General features: G+C 40.7%; 1 protein-coding gene across 4 annotated transcripts in view; it reads left to right on the forward strand.

The window, feature by feature from the left end:
* The window catches only part of zfpm2a (zinc finger protein, FOG family member 2a), a 170603-nt gene that overhangs the window by 84894 nt on the left and 61066 nt on the right, over positions 1-24643 (forward strand). For 3 of the 4 annotated variants that reach the window (XM_032557964.1, XM_032557966.1, XM_032557967.1), the window contains one exon: positions 23829-23940. In XM_032557964.1, coding sequence (XP_032413855.1) covers positions 23829-23940 — 112 coding nt within the window. The remainder of the gene's footprint in view (positions 1-23828; positions 23941-24643) is intronic. The other variant, XM_032557965.1, reaches the window with a different exon arrangement.

Below are 24643 nucleotides of genomic sequence, written 5' to 3' on the forward strand. Positions count from 1 at the left end.
AAGTTAAGCCTGGAAGCCCGCCAGGCTTAATAATACACTGGGGGAAACTTAATATCCAGACATACTTTACTGATGCTGTGGGGTTTACCTGCTTTAGCTACATGACACGATGGTTCTGTTGCCTCGCCACTTGTTGTGCCAAAAATATGAACTACTTTTTGCTGTGGCTTCAGTTCATTTAGTTTGTGTTGTTTTTTTTCTTTTTTTAAAATAAAACAAACAAACTCCTGGGACTTTGTAGTAGAACATCTTCAAATCCAGCATATTAAAATCCAAACTTTAAATAGTCCTGGTTAAAATTCCCTCTTTTTTTATGTACCTTGACCCAGACTTTGTCTCCTTATGCATCGTGGCTTTAGACGCTAGAAATTTGATTCATTTTGTCTCTGGAATAGGCTTCGTAATGTTGGCTAAATGTTTGCAGTTCCATTTTCTGGTTTATATTTTTCCTCATGTCACTCTCACCTCCCCTCCTTCCCCGAAGAGCTGTGGCATTTTCAGGAATTAAAAAAAGACATGCCTCAGTTTTAGATTCTTTTTTTTTTCTTTTGTGAAAAAAACATTCAAATTTCTCCATTTAACTCAATTATGCACAATTCTTTGTTGGTTTATCACAACAACAACAACAAAATCAACTGTAAAACACTATCAAACATTATCTACATGAAGCCCCCCTCCTCCCCCCAGCAAAGTGCCCGAACAAACCTTCAGCTGTCTGGAAGCCCCTCAAACTCACCACACTAGTGTTTTTCACCCTCCTGAGTTTCAGTCTTTGAATATTTTCCAAAGATACAAACAAACTCATCTCCCCCACCTGCCGAACGCCACGCATGCAAACGATTATCGCTCTTGGCGGAGCGCTTGCTCATTTGAAACTAACTACCCTCTGGAGAATTCATCACTGTTTCCCACATCCTCCCCAACTTTTCTTTTTCCTCTTTTTTTATTTTTTTTTTTAAATGGAGTGAGCAGGTGCTGGTCATCACCTGTAATGGGCTGTGGAGGGGTTACCGAATATGCCTAACCTCCCTCGCAATTAAAAAGCCGAGGAAGAGACTCTGCCTTTGAGGATCTCCTGCGTGTCTATTCTCGCGGGGGCTTTTTCAATGCTTTGCTGCTCGCCCTCCTCCACTCAGAAGTTTCATCTCTCAAACGGGGTAGAGGCTGTTAGCAGCTTCTCACCATTTCTTATTAAAGGCTAGGTCAGCATGGCTGGCGTCTTTTGTATAAGCGACCTTCCTTCTTAGGGTTCATTGTAACTTTTTACTTTGTTTCTTGAGCTTCTGCATATGTCAGAAACTTCACAAGGGATTCCTCATATTTACAGTAGGATGGTCTCGGTTTTTTTTGAGACGTTGTTTTCTCGTTACAGGCGCGGCATACTTTCGGGAACATCTTTTAATATATTGCAGCGTTTATCATCTCAGTTATTTCAGTGGGAGGCGAGGAAGGCGTTTGAATCCTGGAGACGGGAAGAAACCTGGACGCCGCACGTGGAGGATGGAAAAGTTGAGCTAACGAATGCGACCGTGAGGAAGAGGAGGAAGAGGAGGAGGAGGAGGAGGAGGAGGAGGAGGGGATGGAGAAAGCCTGGCTAGATTTGATGCATGTGAGGGCGACCGGCGCTGCAGAGCGGGGTCAGGAGGTGGCAGAAAGCGGTTTGAGCTAGAAATAAAGCCTCATTGCTTCACGGGCCTTTACCTCACCAAGGAGGCACTCTCAGTCATTCTTATGAAGTGTGACCTCCGCTCACTATTAAATCTCATTTTTACTCGCTTAGACTTTTTTTTTTTTTTTGAAACCCGTAAAGGTGAATGAATTACCCATAGGCAGTCAGGTAGGTGGCAGGAGCGACACCTCAAAACACACGACCCGCCGGTGAGATATTGATATGCCCTCTTTCTGGAATCAAACATATTTCATTCCTCTGGGCAAGAGACACGCCGTTTAAGGCGGGACTTTTTTAGAGGTCGAGGTATTTTCGTCGAGCCGCTACGCGAGGCGCACAGAGCCACTCCCCGACGTGACCGGCGTTATGACAGATTTAGAGTTTAGTTGTATTTTCAGGTGTATTTCTAATTCAGTTAATCATGATTAGCTTTTAGAGTATGTATGCTAGTATTTTTAAATTATGAGTTACATATTGTTTAGTTTTATTTTGTCGTGACTTTTTGTCTAATTCAGTTAGTTATGATTAGTGTTTAGAGTGTGTTTGCCAGTTTTTATATGTTTTTATTAGTACTTTTAGGTGCAGAATTAAAAAGAAAAAGGTCAAAGTATTGTATTGTGATTCTGTGTACACAGATTGAGTAATGAATACGCAACGGAAGATACAATTTTCAAACAATATATTAAATTATTGTTGAGCAATAATTGACTCTGGAGTTTTATCCCAACTTCTGCCGCCGCCGCCATTTTGTGGACTAGCCTTGGCGCCACCAGGAGGAGAATGAAGTGCCGTAATTTGTTGACATGTGACGTAAACTGCTTGTGTGTGGGAGAAAAAAAAAATCTATTTCACATCAGTTCAAAAGGCTAATAAATAGATTCATACACACAAATATGAAGGATATTCTATCTATCAATTCAGCATGTTTTAGCTAGTTTCATAAGTGCACAACATACTGTAGTTCCAGTTAGTTCTAGTTTTTCCCCTTTAATTACTTTTTTTTAATTTCAGTTAGAGAAAATGTTTTCTTAAATTTAGTTTATTTCATTTTAGCTGCCGCGTGACACTGAAGGACACACTAAAGCGAGATGACTTGTTAAAGTGGCTAACGGTAAATAATGAAATTACTGTGAATTTCAGCAGCATTTGCAGTAAAGCGAACAGCAGAGGAGGCATTCAGGAGGAGAATGTGCTGGGTTAGTGCTGGCGTCTGGGGAGCTGTGTGCTGCGGAGGTGTTTCACATCCCAGAGGGAAGGTGTGTGTGTGGGGGGGGGGGAGGTTCAGGGGGGTGTTTGGCGTCCGCGTGGGCCCGTTGGGGGTTTGGCTCCAGGTGGACGACGGGCATCGGTGGTAGAGCGGAGTGATGGATGATGCTAAGAAAGAGGGGGGGGGGGGGGGAGAGTGGAGCATTCATACGGTTGTCCAGGCAGGCCTTGAAAGAGAGGTGTGAAGCTTGGAGGGAAAAAAAAGTGAAAAGAGATAGAGAGCGCCGGAGAGAGAAAAAGCAAAGAAAAAAAAAAACAGAAGGGAAAGAGCATGACAGGAAATCTGGGCATCTGCAGGACAGAGATAGGGTCACATCTCGACCGTTTATCAAAGAGGAAAGCAGATTTCACAGCTGATGGGTTGCCGTGGCAGGTCTGCAGACCCCAGGGGGCTTGGCTTGGCGTGAGGGAGCGGGGCTCGAGTTATTGCTGCTGCAGACCTGTTAACACAAACACATCGCACTGTCAGCGCACGCCTGGCTTCTTCTGAGCAGCTCTTCATCAATTCTTGTATAACTTGAGGACTGAAGGCAAACATACAACTGGTTTATGTTTGTTTTGATAAAGAAATGCACAAAAGAGCTGCACCGATCCGTTATTTTGGCGCCAATTTAAACTGATTTTTTGTAAAGCTCTGCAGATATAGATTTTTGATTCATATATGGACTTGGAATAAATACTAAAAATATTTTCTTTTCTGGATAAAACTGAAAATCAAAATGGAGACGCTCAGTTAATCCATTTGTTTGCTAATTGCTGCTGGCTAGTTTGAAAGAGCTGAATGACAGAGTCATGGAGGAGTGAAAAGTTCAAAAGCTTGTTAACTGGAGCTCAAAGGCGGAGCTAGGTTCACCCAGACGTTTTTACACAGCTGAATGGTTGCCATGGAGATTAAAGGATTTCTCAAACATCCATGAAAGAATCAAATTAACACTCCAGTTATGTTTTTGTTGAGGGAATAACATTATGACATGATGTAACGCTCAAAAAAGTTGATTTAACATAACACTGCCCCAATGGGGAAATATATTCGGAGGGTTAGCTTAGCTTAGCCTCAACTGAGACAAGAGCAGATCAAGTATAAATCAAAGATGGAGTCAAAAACTTGAGTTGGAATGCTTTGCTAAAAACACATAAGAGTAATCCTGCTGTTGTTAGCTGCTTGCCCTGCTCCGCTCCTCTTCCTCCTCCTCCGCCCTCTCCTCTCCATCTGACTGATGGAGCTGCCAGTGTGCCGTCTCATCCCTCACTTCAGTCACTGATCAATCAGACCATTAGACTCCAATTACAAGCCGAGCCCCGGCGCAGGTGAGCGACGAGCACATTCAGCCAGGGCCGCCGCCGACAGAGCGCCTCTCCGCCCGGCTCCGGCGCGCTCTCTCCAAATTAACGCAAATTAATAGTGACACGCCGACATAAATGTCTGCAATCGGCAGGGGCCAAATTAGCACTCTGGGTCGAAGCTATTGAGTAGCAGGTGTCTTTAAAAGCGGTAATTACCTACGCTGGACGGAACCGGGAGGAGGAAGGGCCCGGCCCCGCGGTTTGCCTGGAGTAACAGGCCTGGCCCCGGCGAGCCTGGCCCCCATTGTAGGTGTTAATAATTGATTGGGAGGCAAGCTATTAATGAGTAGCAGATTTAGAGCGGTGTTGTAAATGTGTGTTGATGAGGGTGTTGCTGCCTCTCATACAATGCCTTACCAACGCTAATTACCGGGGGGCTTAGTCAAGGTGCAACTGTAATGAGTCTGGATTCAATAGCGATCTGGTTGTTATGTGTTTTGAGGGCCTTTTAGTACAAATTACACAGTAATTGAAATGCATAAAGCTTGCTTAATTCCAGATAGGATCTATCAGGGTGTTGTGGTTTTTTTTTTCCTATCTTGTCTTCTGTCTTAATTTTATTAAATTAGCTCGGCTTACTGTTATGACAGATTTAATCGTACAAGAGCCTGGAAGAAAAGGGCAACAGTCTGAAAACGAGCAGGTTAAACGGATGTAACGACGATAATGAAGGAGTTGAGATAATGTAATCTAATTTACGTTATTTTAAACAGAAAAGCATCTTTTATTTCTTATCTTACAAAACGATACAACACATCGTAACTGTGTCATGTATTTATTGTTATGATCGTAATCCAGAGATTTAAGCATAAATATAGAACAGCCACTAAATCCAATAGTTTTTAATGTGTTGGTGAGAATTAGGTATGATTTAAAAAAAACTGGTACCAAAGTACAGCATGGATTCCAGTAGTTATGGAAAGTGCTATTATTTTAGGGGCCCACTGATAAACCTGCCTCAATTTTCTTAATTTTGGGAGATCGGCCGATACTGGCATGTCAAGATGATCTTCTCCACTTTGTTGCTGTATTTATCAACTTTTCTGTCTAAAATCAGCAGGTCAGCCTTATTAAAGATGATCATTACACCCCTACCATCTTACACTCACTTCAATGACATCCAGAGTGACCGACCAAAGTTTTTTTCTGGCTTGATGGAGCACAGAGGGACACAGTGAGGGCCCTCGCCCAAATGCTGCTACGGGCTGCCCCACAGCTGGCTTGAAGAAGGCCACCTGTGGCCAACACATTTCCCTTTCCTTTTAGACACCAAGGTTTGGCAGTTTAGAAATATTTCTGATAAACAAAATCACTCTTATTAAGGTAAAGCAATTCATATCAATACTCTTGGGCAGTGTTGTATAAAGTACTGAAATCTCAGAGTCAAGTAAAAGTACAAGTACCTCTCCAAAATACGACTTTGGTAAAAGTCGAAGTCACTGACTGAAATGTTACTTGAGTAAAAGTCTTAAAGTATCTGAAACGTCTTGTACTTAAGTATGGAAATTACTGTAAAAATGGATGTACTCAAGTAATGTAATGAAAAGTACAAGTAAAAAGTAAAACAAGGCAAGTGTGAATGACATTTCTTATATTTTGGTAAACTTGTCAAATAAACTTAAAATAATGTACCCAACCAAGTGCAGACAAAATTAAACCTGCTAATAAATTGTTCCAGTTTTAAAGAGTAGCACATGTTAATGGTTTGTGGTTTTGAACTTGCATGCCTTTCCTATATTCGTTAAATTTAGTCTAAATTGCTATCGCTATGGCTTCTGTCCCCCATTGAACTAGGGTGACCAGACGTCCTCTTTTTCCCGGACATGTCCTACTTTTCAGACCTAAAAAGATGTCCGGGGGGAATTTAAAAATTGTCCGGGATTTTGGTCAACTGCCTCAAACACATTACATAGCTTACAGTGCATTATAGGGCACGGCGCTGCGTGTCACGTAATCCCTGAGCCGCGTCAGTGCGGGCAGCACTCTTCTGTGTTCGTCCCTCCCTCCCACCCGCTGTACGGTGTTCTGATTTCTGATTTCCCCAACAATGGGAGAAGCGAAACAGGTGTATCCTATTGGAGGTGATGAACAAGCCAGGCAAGCAGGCTACGGACTTTGTTCGGTAGCCTACTTGCTAATCAGTAGGTGGGGTCAAAACACTTTGTTTCTCTCTCTCGCTTTTTTGTAACGAGTAACTAAACCACACATTGAAAATGTATCGGAGTAAAAGTACGCAATTAAGTTCGGAAATGTAGTGAAGTAAAAGTGAAAGTCATCAAAAATTTTCATACTCGAGGAAAGTATGAAGTACTCCAAAATATACTTAAGTAAAGTAGTGAAGTATTTTTACTTCGTTACTATACAACACTGCTCTTGGGAAGTTGCATCTGTTACTTTGCTGACTGCATGCCAGCTACCTGAGCATGTTGTTGACTAATTACACAGAAAACACTAGTGTATTAGACAGAAATGTATTGTTTTTAATAGAAATTTTCATTAAAACCTTTACTAAATCTTTTCTAGATATTTCTCAAATGTACGCATGTTAAAATACATACTACACATAATTCTATAAATATTAAAATATAGTTTGCGCTACATTATCTTAGCTGCAGTTGAGATTATGTTTTTTTTTAATTTTTATTTAGTTTATGAAATTATACCAACCTTCTTTCCGTCAACAATGTGTAGAAACAGGTGGGGGTGGGGTAACGCTGTGTTGTTTGATTCTCCGTACAAGCAGAGAAAACACTAGCTGTCAGTAGCTGTGTCTCCATTGATCATAGAATTGCACATTTTGACATTTTGGAATGAATTTACTTTATAAAAACACGGCAGTTTCAGAATAACTCTTGTTTTTTGTTGAAAAAACATTTTGGTGCTATTATAAAGGTTTTTTTTTTGTCATATTGGTTTATTTTACAAAATCCCAATGCAAACATTTTTTTCCATGTCACACAAGTCACATGATCAGCAATCCAAAGGTTTCCACTGGCACAAAACATGAAGAAGGCACCAGGAAGTAGTTAGAGGATGATGACGCCTTCATGTTTTTTTGTGACTTATTGTGAACAAACATATTCACATGTGATTTTAATAGCTTTTATATATTTAATGGAAACACCGCAATTGTGATATTGTGTGTTTTCAAGATTAGCGGGAATATAGACAAAGTTTTGTTCACATTTGTAATGAAAAGGCAGCTGCTTGCTGGTATCTTACTAAAATTAATTAAAAGGATGTTGTTGTTTTTTTATCAATTTGACACCATATCTTGTTGGAACGTTTTGGCCCACAGTTCCCATATAGCTGGAACATCAATTAACCCTTCACAGATTTTGACATTAGTATCCAAGATTCACACTTCATATCACAAGTAAAATTTTGTAGGGTGAATTTCAACGTTATCTCAAAACATTTGTTGAAACATTCATTTAAAATAGGAATTTGCTTCACCTAAAGAAAAACAAGCCGTCATTTTCTGTCGAAATCTGCCCAGATTTCAGTTTCACACTGAGGCAGGATCAGGTATTCTGCTGCAATGTGAACCAGAACCAGGTGCAGCTGGTAAATTTTCTGCATACACACACACACACGCCCACGCCGACGCACACGCCAACGCACGCACACACATGCTGTGTTTTCACATCTTTACACGTGTTTTCGGTCTCAGACGCTCGTGAAAGCGGTGGCGAGTGGGAGGGAAGGAGCGGCGTCTGATGCTCTTGGCTGTGAACAGAGAGCTTCGGCTCTCAGACTACAGAAGAGCAAAAATGTCAAGATACTGTCCCGATTTTCACCTGGGACAGAGAGAGAGAGGCGCGCGCTGTCAAACCAACGGAGGTTTGATTATTGTGTAATTTTGTACAAGCCTAGGAATATGGGCCTGGAAAATGCTTCGGAAATTATTCAGCCCCATCACTCACGCTATTTATCTCAGCCCCCTTGTGCCCACCCTCTCCCTCCGCTATGTTTATTGTTAGCTACCCCTAAACTTTAACAAGTGGTGGCAGATTTTTCTGTTTCAGAAATTATATTTTTCTTCTTGTCATTGCTTCATTAATCAAGAGGAGGCATTCTGAAAAATGTTTTGTTTTGGAGGCTGCAATCTATTTTGTGTATGTGTGCGTGTGTGCGGGCGTGTGTGTGTGTTGTAGTTAATCTGCGCCCGTGGCAGGTTTCCCCTCCGAAACGCAGCGCTAAGCAGCGGTATCGCAGGCCTATTGTTGTAGCCTCTGTCATAGCAAGGAGAGCCTGATGCAGGCCTGGGCTCGCCTGATAAGGAAAAGAGGATTCAACATGGCTGGAAAGGAGAATCAGTGGGACTTGAGAGTGGAGTACGGATGGGGCAGATGTGCTCTCACACACACACACACACACACACACAGAGTACATACAGAGACAGACAAACATACAGAAAGATTGCATGCACACGCACACACACACACACGCAAATCATAAACCATCATCACACTGGCACATGCCCAAGCAATTATTTACAGTAACATCCAATTACATATGCAAGAAGGCACCCCAGGATAGGACCTCTCTGTAGCATAGCTGCTAAATCATGCACGCACGCACGCACGCACATTCATCAAATATGCAAAAAATACAAACATACAAATAAACTTAACATTAAAAAAAAAAGGCTGAGGTCTGCGCATTTCCTTTATATTTGCATTTAAACGTGGCCTTTGCTTTTGCACATGAAAGTCGCACCGTCTTGGATATGGTTCGAAAACGCTCGACATTATCACAACTAACAGGATTTAAATTTTCTGTGTTGGACACACAAATAATTTTGGCAAGCCGAACGCGGCTCCGTCTAATGAAATAATGGGCCCAAATTTTAGGCGGAGAACCAATTTGTGATTGCATGCATCAATTATTTCTTGGGCTTAAACCAATATCAGAGCCGGGGTCTCTTCAGATGGGTAAAATGGTAATTATCTGGCCGGCGTTCCCATACTCAGTGGTGTCCCTGAGATTTTTATCGATTGGGCTGCCGATGGCTTTCGTGACTCCACGTGGAAAAAAAAAAAAGGGGAATATCAAAGCGCATTCTGCTGAAGCAGACTTTATGTTTTGGGGTTTTGAACACATAATATCGATAACAGTGTGTGAGTCAGATATAAAAGGGAGAAGAAAAAAAAAAACATGTTGCCGTTTTTGACATTTTTTTTTCCCAGTCCCACACCTTTAAAGTTTCTGTGTTCATAGCTGGAAGTCACAGCCGCCCACTGCTCCGCACATTAGCCGTGAAACAGTCAGCCAGCCAACCTGTTCCGGCTGCAGCTGAGCCTCACTGTTCGACTGATAAAACATGGTTGACTTGATCTACAAGTGAACCTGACATTTTGCTGTCCTTACATCACAACACAACTACCCAAACTGAAATGGCAGGTGCCCTGATAAGCAGAACAGGACCCACTGATTTGCTTTGTGCTCACTGTACAGTAATGGCTGCATGGTTTCCTGAAGAAGCCCAGCATGCAGTGACTTTATCACGTCACAAACACAAAGGAGGCAATCGTTCGTCTTTTCACTTTATAGTTTGTCGCTTTTTTAGATTTAAATCCGATGTTATCAGGCTTGATAACATCGGATTTAGCACATAAGTGATGGCGCATAAAGTGTACTGTGGCTGTCGTAGGAATTATTAGACTGCTAATGTAAGTTTCATTGAGCTCCCACAGTTGTACCAATCATAACGTGGTTAGCAGAAATCCTATAATTCATTGAAGTATGACTCACTAATATCTCTAAGATAACTAAAATGTTCGGATAATGCTGGCAGTGATAATATGATTTGGCTTGTGCTATAAATTTTTGCAGTAAATTACGTTTTTCAGAGTTATTCAAACGTCCAATAATTAACCTGATAATTTTTCCAGATGTAAAAGTCATCAAACTGCAAGTTATGATGGTTTGGCAAACGTCTTTTCTGAAATATGTCTTAGTCTACTTTATTACTAATAAAACAATATTTCCCTGGGAAGTGTTCAAACTCATTCTGCACACTAGATGTTATAATGCTAGTTATTCATAGTCATTTATGATTTAAGAAACTAAACGTTTGGCCTTTTGTAGCCTAGTATATGTATAATATGCAATCCTATTCGTTAAATTAGAATACTGTCAAAAAGTTTATTTTTTTAATAACTCAATTCACAGGAAACACATTATACAGATTAATCAGATATGTAGGGATGTTTTCACACCTTCATTTCTGTTAATGTGATGATTTCCTGCTTACAGCCATTGCAGACATGACACTTAAGATTAGGATTACTTTTATCAGACAAATAAAAAAGAATTATAATTATACAGAAAACGTGGGCTTAATGAAGAGTCTATTTAAGATCTGCTTCAAGGTTGTTGCATTAAAAAAATTGCTCTTAATCTGAAAAATGACCCTCATCAGAAGACATATTCTCATTTACAGAATATAGATGCATTTATGCTCTATCCTCTAATAAAGTGTTTCAGCTATAGAATACGCAGACTTCTTCCACTTCCACCCTGTTTATGTTCTATGTTACACAGAATCTGGATATTTCTGCTTATTGTACAGCTACGATGTGTTGGGGGGGGACAAAAAAATCGTTTATTTATTTTTTAGGATTAAATCACTTGGGGCAACACTAGACATGACCCTGTAGGAGATTGAACACCTTGGATAAAAATATCATGGCAATCATGTGAAATTGCAGAACAAAAATACAGAATTTGATGTAATTACTCTAAGCAGAAAAGTTACAACTATGCAAAATGTTGCAAAAAATCATGCATGATAAAAATGTCACTTTAATAAGAAAGGTAGGTGCTTCTGTGTTTCCCACGTCATTACTGACCTGAAATATTCCCCAACAGCCAGATTTGGGCCTCTTGCAAGTGAAGGAAAAGGTGTAGGTGCCCTATTTTAAGCCTGCTGGGCATTAGGGTGTAGCAGCAGGTGGGGGAGGGGCAATGTGGTTCTACTCAAATCTTCAAAAAAACTGGGAAAAACTCCTATCACTTTAAAAAGTACAAGTGTTGTTTTCTATGAATGCACTAGTGGACTCAGACAGAGACTGGATCTTTCCGTCTCGATGGTTTTCAGTCCATCAGGGTTAAGTAAGAGCTCAAGTTCAGGGATTTACTGTCTAAACTAAGCTTCTTGAAGCTTCTTGAAGTTTAAACCACGCAACAACAGCTCAATATAAACATGAGCGCTCAAGAACTAGAGATCTGTTTGGGCTGGCATTAGACTCACATATTTATTGCAGGAGTTTTATGAACTCAGACAACTGTTTTGTGGAAGATTTGGTTGAGATACTTCTTTTACTGTGATCTGCTGAGCCTTAACGCAGCCAACGAGTAAGCAAAGCTCCGTCTCAGTCTTTACAGAATGCCTTTAAGGCCACAATAGCGAAGCCGAGAAGTCCCTGGCTTCACGCATATCGCCTTGTTTTACAACCACGCAATATGTCTTCCCAAATGAACGATCATCCACCACTTCAGTACACAACAGACCCTCCAGTGCAGCAAAGGTGCAAGAGGAGGGAATAAGAGGGAAGGAGCTAAAAGAAAGGAAAAGAGAAACAAAGTTGAGTGGTGCCAGCTGCTTTGCCATCTGTCACTGTCATGGCTGTAATTTGGGATACTATGTTGAAGCAAGTTTCTTGAGAAGAGCTGGACATAATTCTCCTTGTTTTCATTTGCAAGTCCCTGACGGCCGCCTGGTGTGTGCCAGTGCAAAAGTGAACACTGAAAAAAATGTTTAAAGGAAGACAAGGATGGCAGACCTTGAAAAAACAACCTTCTAATTTAGCTGTATGTGGGAAACGGATCGTAGTAAGTCACTCGATGTTTTTTTTTTTCTTTATATCCAGCCGGTCTCTGCAGGTCACTATTAGAAATTAAAGAGGTTTACTCGACCCTCTCCTTCTGGTCACACTGGCCAAGAGGAAAGTGGAAAATAGCAGAGGCTTAGCTCCCTCTTCCAAAAAGGATGGGCACCCTACAGGGATGCAACCCCCTGCTGGTAGACCTTGATAAGTCTTCCCTGTCCCCTAACCTTGCCTTAACGCTTTTGATTTTTCCAGCCTTGTTGGCTCGGGGTCAACCAAAGACAAAGGCCCAGTCCAAATGTCTCTAGACGGATGAACAACCAAGCAGAAGAAATCCAGTCTTCTGACAAAAAACAAAAAAAAAAGAGGAAGTCCGCGACAGAGATAAGAAATCTGATCGTTGCTAAAGCCAGATGAAGGTCTGGAGAGTGTCTCTTCCCTCTCCTTGGTGGTCCAACAGCGCCTCATTAGATGGATTTGTGCGAGGCTGTCGAAGGAGGAATATTATACCACGGGTTTGTCTGCAGACTAATTGGGTAACAAAGACCGTTTCCAGCTCGAGAAACTCATCTTTTAACGGTGCGTGTGCTGAGCCTCTGATAAGAAAGTTCAAGTCTAATTCATTCGGCGAGGGCCAAGTTCACCATCTTTATCTTATTTACTTAACTCGGTGTAAATATTGCGAGGTGTTTTTTATGCAGCGGATTTAATAAGACCCCATTTCTCTGAAGTGCACGCAGGGATCAAACTATAGAAGGTGGCTAGGTGGTGCAGATATCAAACAGCTACTCGCCGGTTCTGTCCGTCGTTAGAAGGCAGTTCCAACTTTTCAGGTTTCCTCTCTTTTGTCTTAACCTCCAGTCACATTTCAATCTGTTGCACTTTAAACCGCAGTTAACTCGGTGCCATTTTGAACTCTTTGTCACATTGAAATGTATAAACTGGGCGTGAGTCTTCCGTAATATAAAAATCACACACACTAGATGCTTTTCTAAAGCATCCTGAAATTTCTAACTCCGCAAGTGAAGAGCAGGGAGTTCAAAAGAATATTAAAATCCAATACCTAAAGGGGGGCACCAAGGTTTATCTTAAGTCGGAGGCTTTATTCAAGCATCATGCCTTCTACTTTATTGTTTGTCTTTATTTACTGCCTCTGACTGATCCTAGTCTTCCATGCGTGGTTATGAGAGCAGGGATTTGTTGTGACCCCATTGACTGATTGGCTCCTGAGTTTCCATTTCTTCCTCTTTGAAGAAATCCCAAAGCCTGCGTGTTTATTCCAAGCAGGAGGAAAGAAAAAAAGGGGGGGAAAAAAAGGGATGATCTGTCCAGAGAATACGCCACCTGCCACCTTGACCCCCAGGGGCCATGGTAATATCCATGCAGGTGAACATTACCAACTTGGGGTTCTCTATTATGTTCTCCACACGCGGCTTCCTGCCGCTTGGGAGTCAGACTTGACTCGTGCGCCGAAGATCAAACAAGTTCTTCCCAAAAGGAATTGAAATGGGAAATTTGGAGTAATTCAAATAGTGAGTAGTGAAGCGACAGGGCTGTGTTTGGTCCCCCTGACCGAAGCCAAACACACTCTACATGTGTGGGTGTGGGTGTGTGTGTGTGCTCTACCTCCGAGACATGATTAAGTCCTGGAGCACATGCATTACAAATATGGCTTTCACTTGTTTACGACTTCAAATAGTCGTCAGGACATAGGCGCTTTTAGATAGTTACAGCAATACACACGCCTTTGGTTGTAGAGTTTGCTTTCACAAAGGAAGGTGGGTATATTGAAACTGGATGCCTTAGGAAGGTGGAAATGAAATACAGTGAACATAAAAAGTTTGCACACCTCCGCTTTAGGCCAGGTTTTTGCGGCGGAAGAAAGGAGGGGGGAACAATAGGTTTCCACCGCTTTAGTCTGGCGTATATTCTGTACAGTTCAACGGAAAAACAAATCTGTTTGGAGGTAAATAATAAAAGAGACTGTGAAACTTTATTAAGCAACTTTTTTTAATTCAATTTCAAAATTCAGTCTTTGGAAGCATCTAGATCTGGTCACATTTTCCTGCTTTGCCTCGCTAAAGTTCTACAAATCTATCAGATTGTGACACCATTTTCTGTCCTCGTACCTCTTCAGGTGTTTTTATGTCCGATTTAGTTCAAGAATCGGCCATGGTTTCTCCAAAACTATACATTTTTGGTGTAGAGAGTTCATTTTGACAGGTGCTAAGACATGCTGATTGTACTGGGTCCACTGGCAGATTATTTCACTTATAAATATTAAAGGAATTATTCATTTAAAACAAACTCTTATTTATTCCTGAACAGTTATTTGTAAGTTAGGTTTGTCTTATTTCATAAATATTAACATATCTGCACTAAAAACTGGGCTTTTTGTGTTTTTGCAGCGCATCCTCCCAGATCAGCTTCCACCTAGGATTTCTGTCAGTTATGGAGAAATCTTATGTTGCTATCTTCTCATATTTTCACCAATTATTGACGACTCTCTTCACTTCCAGAATGGATCTTTTTCCAAGCCTCTCTCCTGACTGATACGTTTGTACAATGAGACAACGTTTATCCTTTGCTAATTTCTCTGCGAATACTGGCTCTAGCTAAAGTGTGTGAAAGAACAAATGAAAAATAAAGTCCTTCTAGGACAGCTGAACTTTAATTCAGATTAAACAAATTTCTCTGTAATTGATGGTCGCTGTGTTCCTAAGAAGAATGTGCTGCACACGATGCAACCAGGTTATTACATCTTCTTTTTTTTGTCTTTTCCCAACATAGCAGATGTTTTTCAGTAGAATAATGCATAATTTATCTTCTATTCATTTTTCAAACCTGGCATTCGTAGAGTTTTTATATTCTCTGTATAGTTATTTCTATAGTGTAAATGTAGGAGAGTGAAGAAAGAAGGGGGTTCATTACCTTTTAAATAAGCTGTTAGGGTTTAAAGTCACTTCTCCAGTTCAGTTGGCGCCTGATTCAAGACGACATAATGTTGGGCTGTGCTATTTACAATTAAGCACCGCTTCTTAATCAACAACCCAAACAGCCTGTCATCAGTCCGCTTCATTACGCTACGAGGGGGGAAAACAAAAAAAAAAACCCGGCCCAACATACAGAAAACGCGCCACGCCACCCGTAGTCGCCACAAATACAAGCACTGTGTGCATTTCAATAGAGCAAAATAAGCAATAGCGAATGCAGCACATGAACTTTGATGCTTACAGTCCAGTCAGCAGGATAAAAGGTGATTTAAATGAGAAAATATTTACCGCTCATAGCGGCACCATGATAGCAGCAGCCAAATAAAGGCACATGTGATGGGTGTCCCTTTAAAGATTCCGGGAACAGCGGTGACTCTCTCTCAGTTTAATCGATTTTAAAATGAAAAGTCAATTTAACAAAGTTGAAAAGGGAAAGATGGGGCTGAGGGAAGAAAGAAAGAGAGAGAGAGAGATGGAGGAAGAGGGTAAGAAAGGGGGTGAGGGGGGGGGGGGGGGGGGGGGGGGGGGGGGGGGGCGAAAAAAACACATTCTCTTGCACTCAAGCAGTAAACTAACTGCCGCACAGAGCAGGCAGAGATTTCAGCTGAATTATCTCCCACCTCACATTTGCTCTTAGGCAAGCAGTTTAAAAAGCCAAGCGATTGAGCCAGTGATCCAATTTGAAATGCAGAAATGATTAGAGCAGCTTGCCTCATTTCATATCGAAAATTCTCTGATTTATGACAGGGCGCCAGCCAAGATCTATCTCTGAAGGGAATTAGTGTGCGATTCCTGCATATTTCTGTTATTTAGTCTCCCCAATAGCAGATGCTCTAGCCTTAGAAAGAGGAAGAGAGGTAGCGAGGGAGGTGGGGAGGGATGGGGGGGTGGAGAAAAACGGGACGAAGGCAGAGCGTAGCTATCTTTTCATTTCGGCAGATGTATCCACTGTCGTTTAAAAATAAAAGAAAAAGAAAAGAGGAGGAAGTGACTCAAAGGAGGACTTGAGAAAAACGGAGGCAGGCATTTTGCCACTGTAGTTAGGATGTTGTTATTTCAGAAACCTAGTTAGGATTTACACACAACTTGGATTGTGGGAGAGCACAGACTACAGGGTTGGCCTAGCTTTTTTTTTTTCTTTTTTTTATTTAAGAAAAAAAAAAGACCTCTGCAATTCATCCATCCTTGAGGCTAAAGAAAATATTAATACGCAGAGCGATAACAAGGGCTAGAGGAAAATCTCCCTTAATGAAATTTCCAGTTGACCACATGCAATTTGTTTCATCGCACTGAACAACTAATTGCAACGGACGTTATCAAGGTGTGAGTGTGCTGTCTGCTGTAAACTGACTGGTAGAACAGGTACAAATCCTTTATCCTCTCTCCCATGTTAGAAACAGAAAACATAGAAACTAGACATTCCTCATACATCGCTCTGTGTGTGGGTGTGGGTGTGTGTGTGTGTGTTCTTGTTCATCTCTAAAACAGGACTTGAGTGTCGCAACATGGCAACAATAACATCATTAATCATTTTTACAGTAAAATCACAGACATGACTATCATTTTTAATCTTGCTAAATATTGCCATCTGTTGACATCTTTTACAGCAGTTCATAATAATTAAATGCACTGTCATACCTAAAGTGTAATTCACTTAACTTTAAATTTTGCGTCAAGATCATCGAGTGCAAATTCATCTCAGGTTATCAGCTTTAACTTCAGCAGAATGTTATTAAGAATATTATTAGTTTCAGTAAGAAACGGTTTTCCTAATTTCATAACAGATATTGGCAGACATTTACACACACATATTGTCTGAAGTGTTACTTTTTCTGAGCAAAGAAAAAGTAACACTTTTTGTAATTTGTAATTTCAAAGTAATTCGAGCTGTTTATTGTAAACAGCTCAAATTAGGCTTGAGACATTTTAAGTTTAGAGAGCCTTTTATTTGCGTAAATCTCTTATTGTGAAGGTCTGAAGGAAGGTAAGTGTCTTAATGCAAAATCAATGTTTCTTTGCTTCTGGATTTAAGAAGTTCTCAGATCAAATGACACTTTTTCAAATAAACAACGGGTGATAAATCTTGCACTCATGTCTGAGGATGTTGTCATTCTTACTCTTCTGTAAAAACAGCCCGTGTCGCAATGGATGCTAGTTTTATTTAATTTTTATCTACACACATTGTGACCAATTCTCAATTCACTTTGGTGTTGAGGTCTGTTAGCAACTTTTAAGAACTTTCAAGACTTAAGGACAGCCAATAGCTTTTGTCCTTCCTGACGACATGTCAACACTCCTGTCAGTCCAGCTGCATAGTGGGAAACAAGTTAAACTGACAAAGTAAATCATTTTGAAGACTGTAGATATCCAGCTAGCTTACTTAGCATTAGCCGCTAGGCCTTTAATGGCTGAGTTCCCGTGTTACAGGGAAAACAAATTATCTTCAAAAAACCTTACTTGTGCAATTACAAGTCATTTTTATGTTTAAAAGTAAGACATAAGGCTCCCACACCTGAGAACAGTCCCATGTTTTCAAGTGTTTTTAGTATTTGCATTTGCATTTAGTTAGCCTCTGATCAGGCTTTCCCTGGCTGATATCAGGTTTTTTTTTTCAGCTCTGACCTGTTGGGTCCATTTATGTTTCTTTTTGTTATTTTCTCTTACTGTAACATGTGAAATAGACAATTTACTGCATGTTCTTGAATTGAGGCACTAGCTTTAAATCCAAAAGTTTTTCTTTAAGCTAAAATAAAAGTTCATGGGGTTGTGTAATGTGTCTATTGTCAGAAAACAGTGGGGGTTCTTAGTTTTGATTCATTTCCTAAGTTTTGGCTTACTAAAACTTGGTAAATTGCTGAATTCGATGCTAATTCTTACCACTGTAATCTTTAAAACCAGTAACAGGGTATCATTCATTAAAGTCTTACATTTGTGTATCTAAAATTAAGACCTTGAAATGCCTTAAGTTCACCAAAGATATGCTAGTTGTCATTAAATAAGTTAATCACAAGTCTTAAGTTTTGTCACAGCAGGACTATTTAGTCTCATATTTTCCATGTAGTTAATTTTTTTCGCGGGACTTTTCTGTCAAGCAAATGTTTTAGTCGTGTGCGAACATCTTCATGATGGTCTTTGATTTGAGGCAATTGAGGTTACCAGGAACTAGCTGCTTGCTTGCTTGCTAGCTAGCCTTTTTTTTTTTTTTTCAATCTACCGTGGGAAAGTGGGTTGGCCCGCTTTTGTTGCCAACCCATAAAATGTTACGTGCTTTCTGCTAAAAATCTTAGCAGTACTATGTAATATATCTAAATTTCTTTGTACATTTCTCTCATGATAGATGTCCTAAATTTAATTCGTAATGGTCTTAAAAAGCCTTAAATGTGAGTTGGTGAAACCTGAGTTGTTAGGTCAACCTTATGCAGGAAAAGTATCTAAATAAATCTCATGAGTCTGATAAAGAGCATAGAGCCACAATACACAGAATGTGTCCTTATGGATGATGCTATGATCTCAATTTTTTTTTTCTCCCAAAATAACACATTTTAGTGCTTCGCTGTCAAATTGAATCATATTGCCCTCCTCTTTCCGAGTCTTAGAATTTCCTACGTCAACACAAGACACATTTCACGACACGTTTAAATTCATTTAAGCCGGTCTTGTTTTTTATTAGAACAGTACTGCGTTCACACCAGGTGGGAGCCGTAAGAATTCGGGGAATGTCTTGATATATTCAGACTGAGTGGTTTTGATCTCTCAGTTGTCTAAATCCTGCAGCTGTGGGATCAAGACGGATACAGTGCCAGGCGGTGACCTTGTTGGAGGGAGCGAAAAGGGGGTCGGGGAGAGGGGTGCTTGTGATGAGGAAAATAATCATTCCCAACCGAGGTCCGTATCGATTTCACCTGCCCTGACCGTGAAGCGGTTTAAGAGTAGCCGGTGGTGGTGAAATGGTCAGCCGTGATATCATTAGCTCGTTGTTTACACGAGGAAACCGGGAGCGAGGAGGAGAAGGCTGAGTGTCACAAGCCACTTTCTTCTTCACCTCCTTCAGCTGATCAGAGGATCATGGTATCAAGGAGGGATTAGTAGCGACTTGGGATTTGTGTGATTGGTTAATTTATTGCAGTGATGGCAGGTCTTTCATCTATGGCAACATTTAATCAGCGCAGCCACAGAGGCTATTACAGGTTAGCTCCTTTCTGGAGTCAGACTGGATGTGCCATCAGCTCTATCACAATTCCCCCTGAAATTTCCAAATTATCTGGAACAGGCTTTAGCTCCTCAGTAATAAAAATTAGAACAGATTCCTGATAGAAGCTTTTTGCTCACACAGGGCCAATTATAAATAGTGCAGTCCTGGCTTGGAAGAAGGAAAAGAGGAAGAAGAAAAAAAGAAAGAAAGAGAAAAAAATCCAGGTCTGAGAGATGTGCGCGGAAACTTATCGTTCAGCCCCGGCTCCGCTCTGATCCAAATCCGTGTGGCTGAAAATTTATATTAGATGTTATCACAGAGGCACCTAAGTCTTGAAAAATCAATGAAGGTTATCTTTTATGTTGCAGCAACTTGTGGAAATATTGATTTTCATTTTACAGCGAATTTGGAGCATCAGTTTGTAATCACTTCCTAGCTGACTACACTGTTTAGGTCACTGTATCTCTTACACGGGGGGGGGGGGAGAGATAGGGGGTGGACGGTAACGGAGCTCAGTGGGGAGAAAAAAAATACAAGAAGAGTATTGAAACCACTGGAGTGAAGGTGGAAGGTGGATAAACCAGAACAGAGTGCACAGAGATGGAAGCTTAGAGGCTCCCGCAGCGATAACTGTTAGTTTGTTAAACTGATACTGAATGATAAGTGCAGCATTTACTCAGTTTAGAATGAATTAATCGTACTAAGAATAAAAATGATTGAATAAGGGCAAAATAAAGTAACATTTGCAACTCTTTCACTGTGAGACAAGTGTTAAATATGTAACTGTTTTGCTTGGGTCACATACCAGTACTACAATATTCATTGAATTTAAAAATTATCATTTCAAGACCGCTTATATTTTTTTTATGTTCCGGGGGTTTAAAGTAGGTGCTTTGCCAAACTGCAATCACCAAATAGGAACTGGGCCAGAAGAACAAGCTGCTTCCATCAGCGGCTCTGGGCGGGTTTTTTAAAGAACAGTAGCCAATCAAAATGTTGTCAGCTCAATGTTTAAACCTGCAGTTAATTTTGCTTTTGATTTTATCCAATCTGTTGTCGATTACTGTTGTATATTCGTCCCATAAGGTGGTGCCGTCTAGTAGTCGGAGGTATGCCCGGTTAGGACAAATGTAGCTCTAGTGTCTATTGAGCATCTACATTTATGTCTACTGTGTGTAATGTACTCAAATTAACAATCGTTAGTTAATGTGGGATTGTTTGACAACAAAGACACATTAGGTTTTTTTCATGTAACTTTAAACAAATGGCTGGATGGATGGACCACTGACCTAACCTGTTAACAAGCTTGTTGTACTCCTGCTACTTTAGAAAGAGCAGAATAAGCACTACTTGTAAACGACAAAATTAGGCATGCGTGCTACAGTCTGTGTATTAAAATTGAAAAATTAAAACAGTGGTATAATGCAAATTTGACTTTTTTTTTCAGTTTTATATCATGTTATGACGTCATTCCGTCATCAAAAATTGTGCTTTGGTTCATTTACGCATGTTTGAGAAATCCTAGAATCTCCCCTGGCAACCAGTCAGGGATGCCTAAACGCTTGCTCATACAACGCGCCGCCTATTTACCCAAAGTTCCACACTCAACCCAGTCACCCAAATGTTTCCATTTGCATTTGCAGACGCTCCGACGCCACTTCGTCATAATCCCAAATATGTCGCGTGCCTTCGTCTCTTTGTTTTGGTGGCACCTGCAGGCGTGTGGGTGTGTGCGTGCATCGCCCTTTTCAAAAGCACATATTTTAGCTATTTATTTTTATGTAAATCTGCATTTGGTGTGGAGGCGGAGAACGGGGAGGTGGGCGTTGGTGGTTGTTGCTGATAAGTTTCCAACAAAATGTAGCCAAAGGAAATAAAAGAAACTGATACCTAAATTAGAGAATTTCAAAAAAAAAAGTTTTAGAAAAGGAGAATTTCTCTCAATAACAAGTGTGAAGATCTCCCATGAATGCAATAGATGGTGCAAGCAGCTGGAATATCATGAATTCCCGCAGGCGTGCAGAGATGGCAGAAGGGGCCCCTCTCACTGCCTGAATAAGAGATGGCTCCAGCCTGGAGATCTGAGAAAGGGTTAATCTGATTCCCATTTCAGATAGTCGTCCTGGCAACAATCGGCCGGTCTGCTCTGCTCCTTTGACAGGGGTGTGAGATTTTCAGGTTACAGAGATAGAAGACTTTATTGTGAGGCTAATTTGAAATGTGAAATTGTGGATGACTTAAATTACAGAGGTCCCCCCCCCCCCCCAACACACACACACACACCCCCACACACACACTCTTCTTTCTCTCTCTCTCATCTGCTGCCAGCACAGGATAAGAAGATGCCAGGAAGTATTAAGAATATCAACAGACACAATTTACTGTCTGTGTTTGATCAATTTGGCACTGTGTCTTGCCAACGCAGAGTTTTATATATATATATATATATATATATATATATATATATATATATAGGTCTTGTTTTCTTACTGTTGTTTTTAATTTTGCACACAGATCAGATTGCTATCAGCTCCAGAAGCTCAGTTTGCTTTTTTTCTTTTTTCTTTTTGTAAATGATGCTCTTCAAATAGAGGGAAAGAAAAAAGAAATCTGTCCTCCAGCCTCCGACTCAACAGAGTTCATAGAAAGAGACACGGGTGGGTGGAGGAGTAGGAGGAGGAAGGGGGCTGGTGGGGGCACTGCGCTCATCTCTTGTGCATATCTGTGCCAATTCAGACCTTTAACATGCTCAAGTGACATTTGCATTTATCCTTGAAGGTTGTTGCCTTTTGCGGGGGAGAAGTAAGTGAAAAGCTCCGGAGAGGGCTGTATTTTTTTTTTTTCTCCTTGCATTAGTCAGATGGACAGTGTCCTGTCCCTGGCTCGCTCAGATGGAAAAAAGAGAAAGAAACAAAGTGTCAAGCTTGCACACCCAACCTATTTTTTTCTTAGCTAAACTATTTCTGTAGCGTCTCAATAAAGAGAGGGATGGGAAGGTAGCATGGTCAGAAAGTAGTGGCCTCAGATTTCTGACAATGTGGGCACCGTAGTGAGTTACAGTGCCTTGCAAAAGTATTCATACCCCTGGGACATAGTTATCAATTCAATTCAGCTGTACTTTGTTAATCCCAAATGGAAATTAAAAGTTGTGAATCATATAATCCACATTTTTATCAAAGCAGGAAGAATCTCCTGTAGCAGTCTGCATTACACCGGTTCTGAAGAAGCCTCTGACTAAATATATTCAGTTTGTTGTTTTCAGTCTGATGAAAATGATGCTCAGGGTTTGTTTTCCATCTTTGCACAGTAATCTCCGGGGATCAATAGCAGATCCCTGGAGATCTGATTTAAAGAAGTGACTTTTTTTTAAGACACTTTCGAAGTCGCTGCCAATTCAAGCCGTTTTGCAAATAAAAAAAAGCCGAGAAATGTCATGTGGGTTTGGATTCAGTGTCAGATGTAGGGTATCTGAGCCCCTACATTTGATTCAGGTGTGTTAGAACAGGACATGTTAAACTCATCTGCTTAGAATGACCTTGTCAAAGTCCAGATCTAGATCCATTAGTGAACTAGATGTTCTCTTCATCCAATATGACTGAGCTTGAGCTGTTTTGGAATTAAAAGTGATCGAAAAAAGTCTTGATTTGTGTCACTTTAAGTCTGCACACAAAGATTTTTCTCATTACAATGTGACAACATGCTGAAGTTCAAAAGGTACAAATATGTATGCAAGGCGTTGGGGAAACAGAACAGAGAAAGAATCTGGTGACACTGCACCATGGGAATGTATTACAGTGGACCTTGTTCTCTATCTCTATCGCTGTTAGATTTTTTTTTTCTCTCCTTTTAGAAGAATAAAAGTCCACGTTTGACCTCTGACCAAGAAGAAAAACGACCTTACACATTCAGAATAATTTTCCGGCATATTATAAAAACCCTAACCTCAATCGCCCTTTGAAATGGATACTGATTCTTTAAATTCTTCCACCGCTTGTTTCAGGAAATAGTGAGATCCTGGTGATAGCGCAGCACAATGTGCCCAAAGTTCACCGCAAAACACTCACTTCCTTCTCTCTGAAAGTCACCATCCTATTTATTTTCCTTCCGTTTTCTTTTTTTTTTGTGATTACTGGACACCTGGTGTATTCATCCTAATCTGGACCATCTGATGCTGGATCACCAAGTTCACTTTCTCCTTTTTGCTCTTCCTTTTGCAGCGATTTGTCATCATTCCAACCCATTCTGCAGCTTTTGTCTGGAGGCAGTCACACACACACACACAAGCGCCTACGTGTATTTGTGGTTTATGTTACCAATGGGACACACCTTTCACACATACAGACATGCACATAAACATCCATGACTTTTACATTCTCCTCACTGGACTGAAGTTGCATGCTGTTTTAGCTCCTGAAATTGTCTCTTTATGGCCATTCAGGCAAGCCAAAAGCGTAACTCGGTGCTTATTAATATTTGTTTAATCACCAAAATAAGCAAATGATTAGTGTCTGTTATCTGTCCTTGACCAGAAGACGAAGAGCACGGTCCCGGTGGTGCTGAGCGCCGGCCCCAGGTGGCTTCTGGATGTGACTTGGCAGGGAGCAGAAGACAACAAAAACAACTGTGTGGTGTACAGCAAAGGTAAGCGAGCAAGCTCCGGCGTCCCGTTATCTCCCCTCACCTCGCCACGCCACAATCCTAAACTCCCCCTCTCCTTCCCCTCCTTCTCCCTCCTCTCTTTCTCGCTCTCCTCGCTCCTCAAAGTCGCAAACATTCACACATAATTGCATCAGCACAAGGACGCGTGGCGAGCCGCTTTTAGCGCCATATCTGCTTTTCTCATCCAAAAGGTCATTTATAATATCACTAAAACTCTGATTAGGAACTGAGAAACATCACTTGACATACAAAGTTAATGGTCTTTAAGATCTCACAAAGTAATTAATGCCCCTATTTTTTTTCCCCCCTCAGTTACACTAAGTGAATCGCTATCATGGAGTAGATAGTGAGGAAAGCTTAAGAGGAGAAGGGTTCAGTTGCTCCCAGAGCAAAGCTGTACATCTAAGATAAATCAGAGACATAAAAAGACAATACTAGTGAAGGACTCATATCAATGTGTTGAGAAAATGCAACTATCTTTGATTTTTTTAAATTTTTTTTTTTACAAAAATAGGATGTATAAAATGCAAAAGCATTTAAATGTAACTTTTTACAACTGTGCAGCAGAGATTAGGATGGAGAAGGTTCCTGGTCTGTGGGTTCGTTTTAACAATGCTGCTTCAAAACCGATAAAACGATCCATCATACCGGTTTAAAGGCCTTCTAATTATAAGACAGAGAAAGT

This window comes from Xiphophorus hellerii, chromosome 3 (genome assembly GCF_003331165.1).
Source record: "Xiphophorus hellerii strain 12219 chromosome 3, Xiphophorus_hellerii-4.1, whole genome shotgun sequence".
In the NCBI taxonomy this organism is placed as follows: domain Eukaryota; kingdom Metazoa; phylum Chordata; class Actinopteri; order Cyprinodontiformes; family Poeciliidae; genus Xiphophorus; species Xiphophorus hellerii.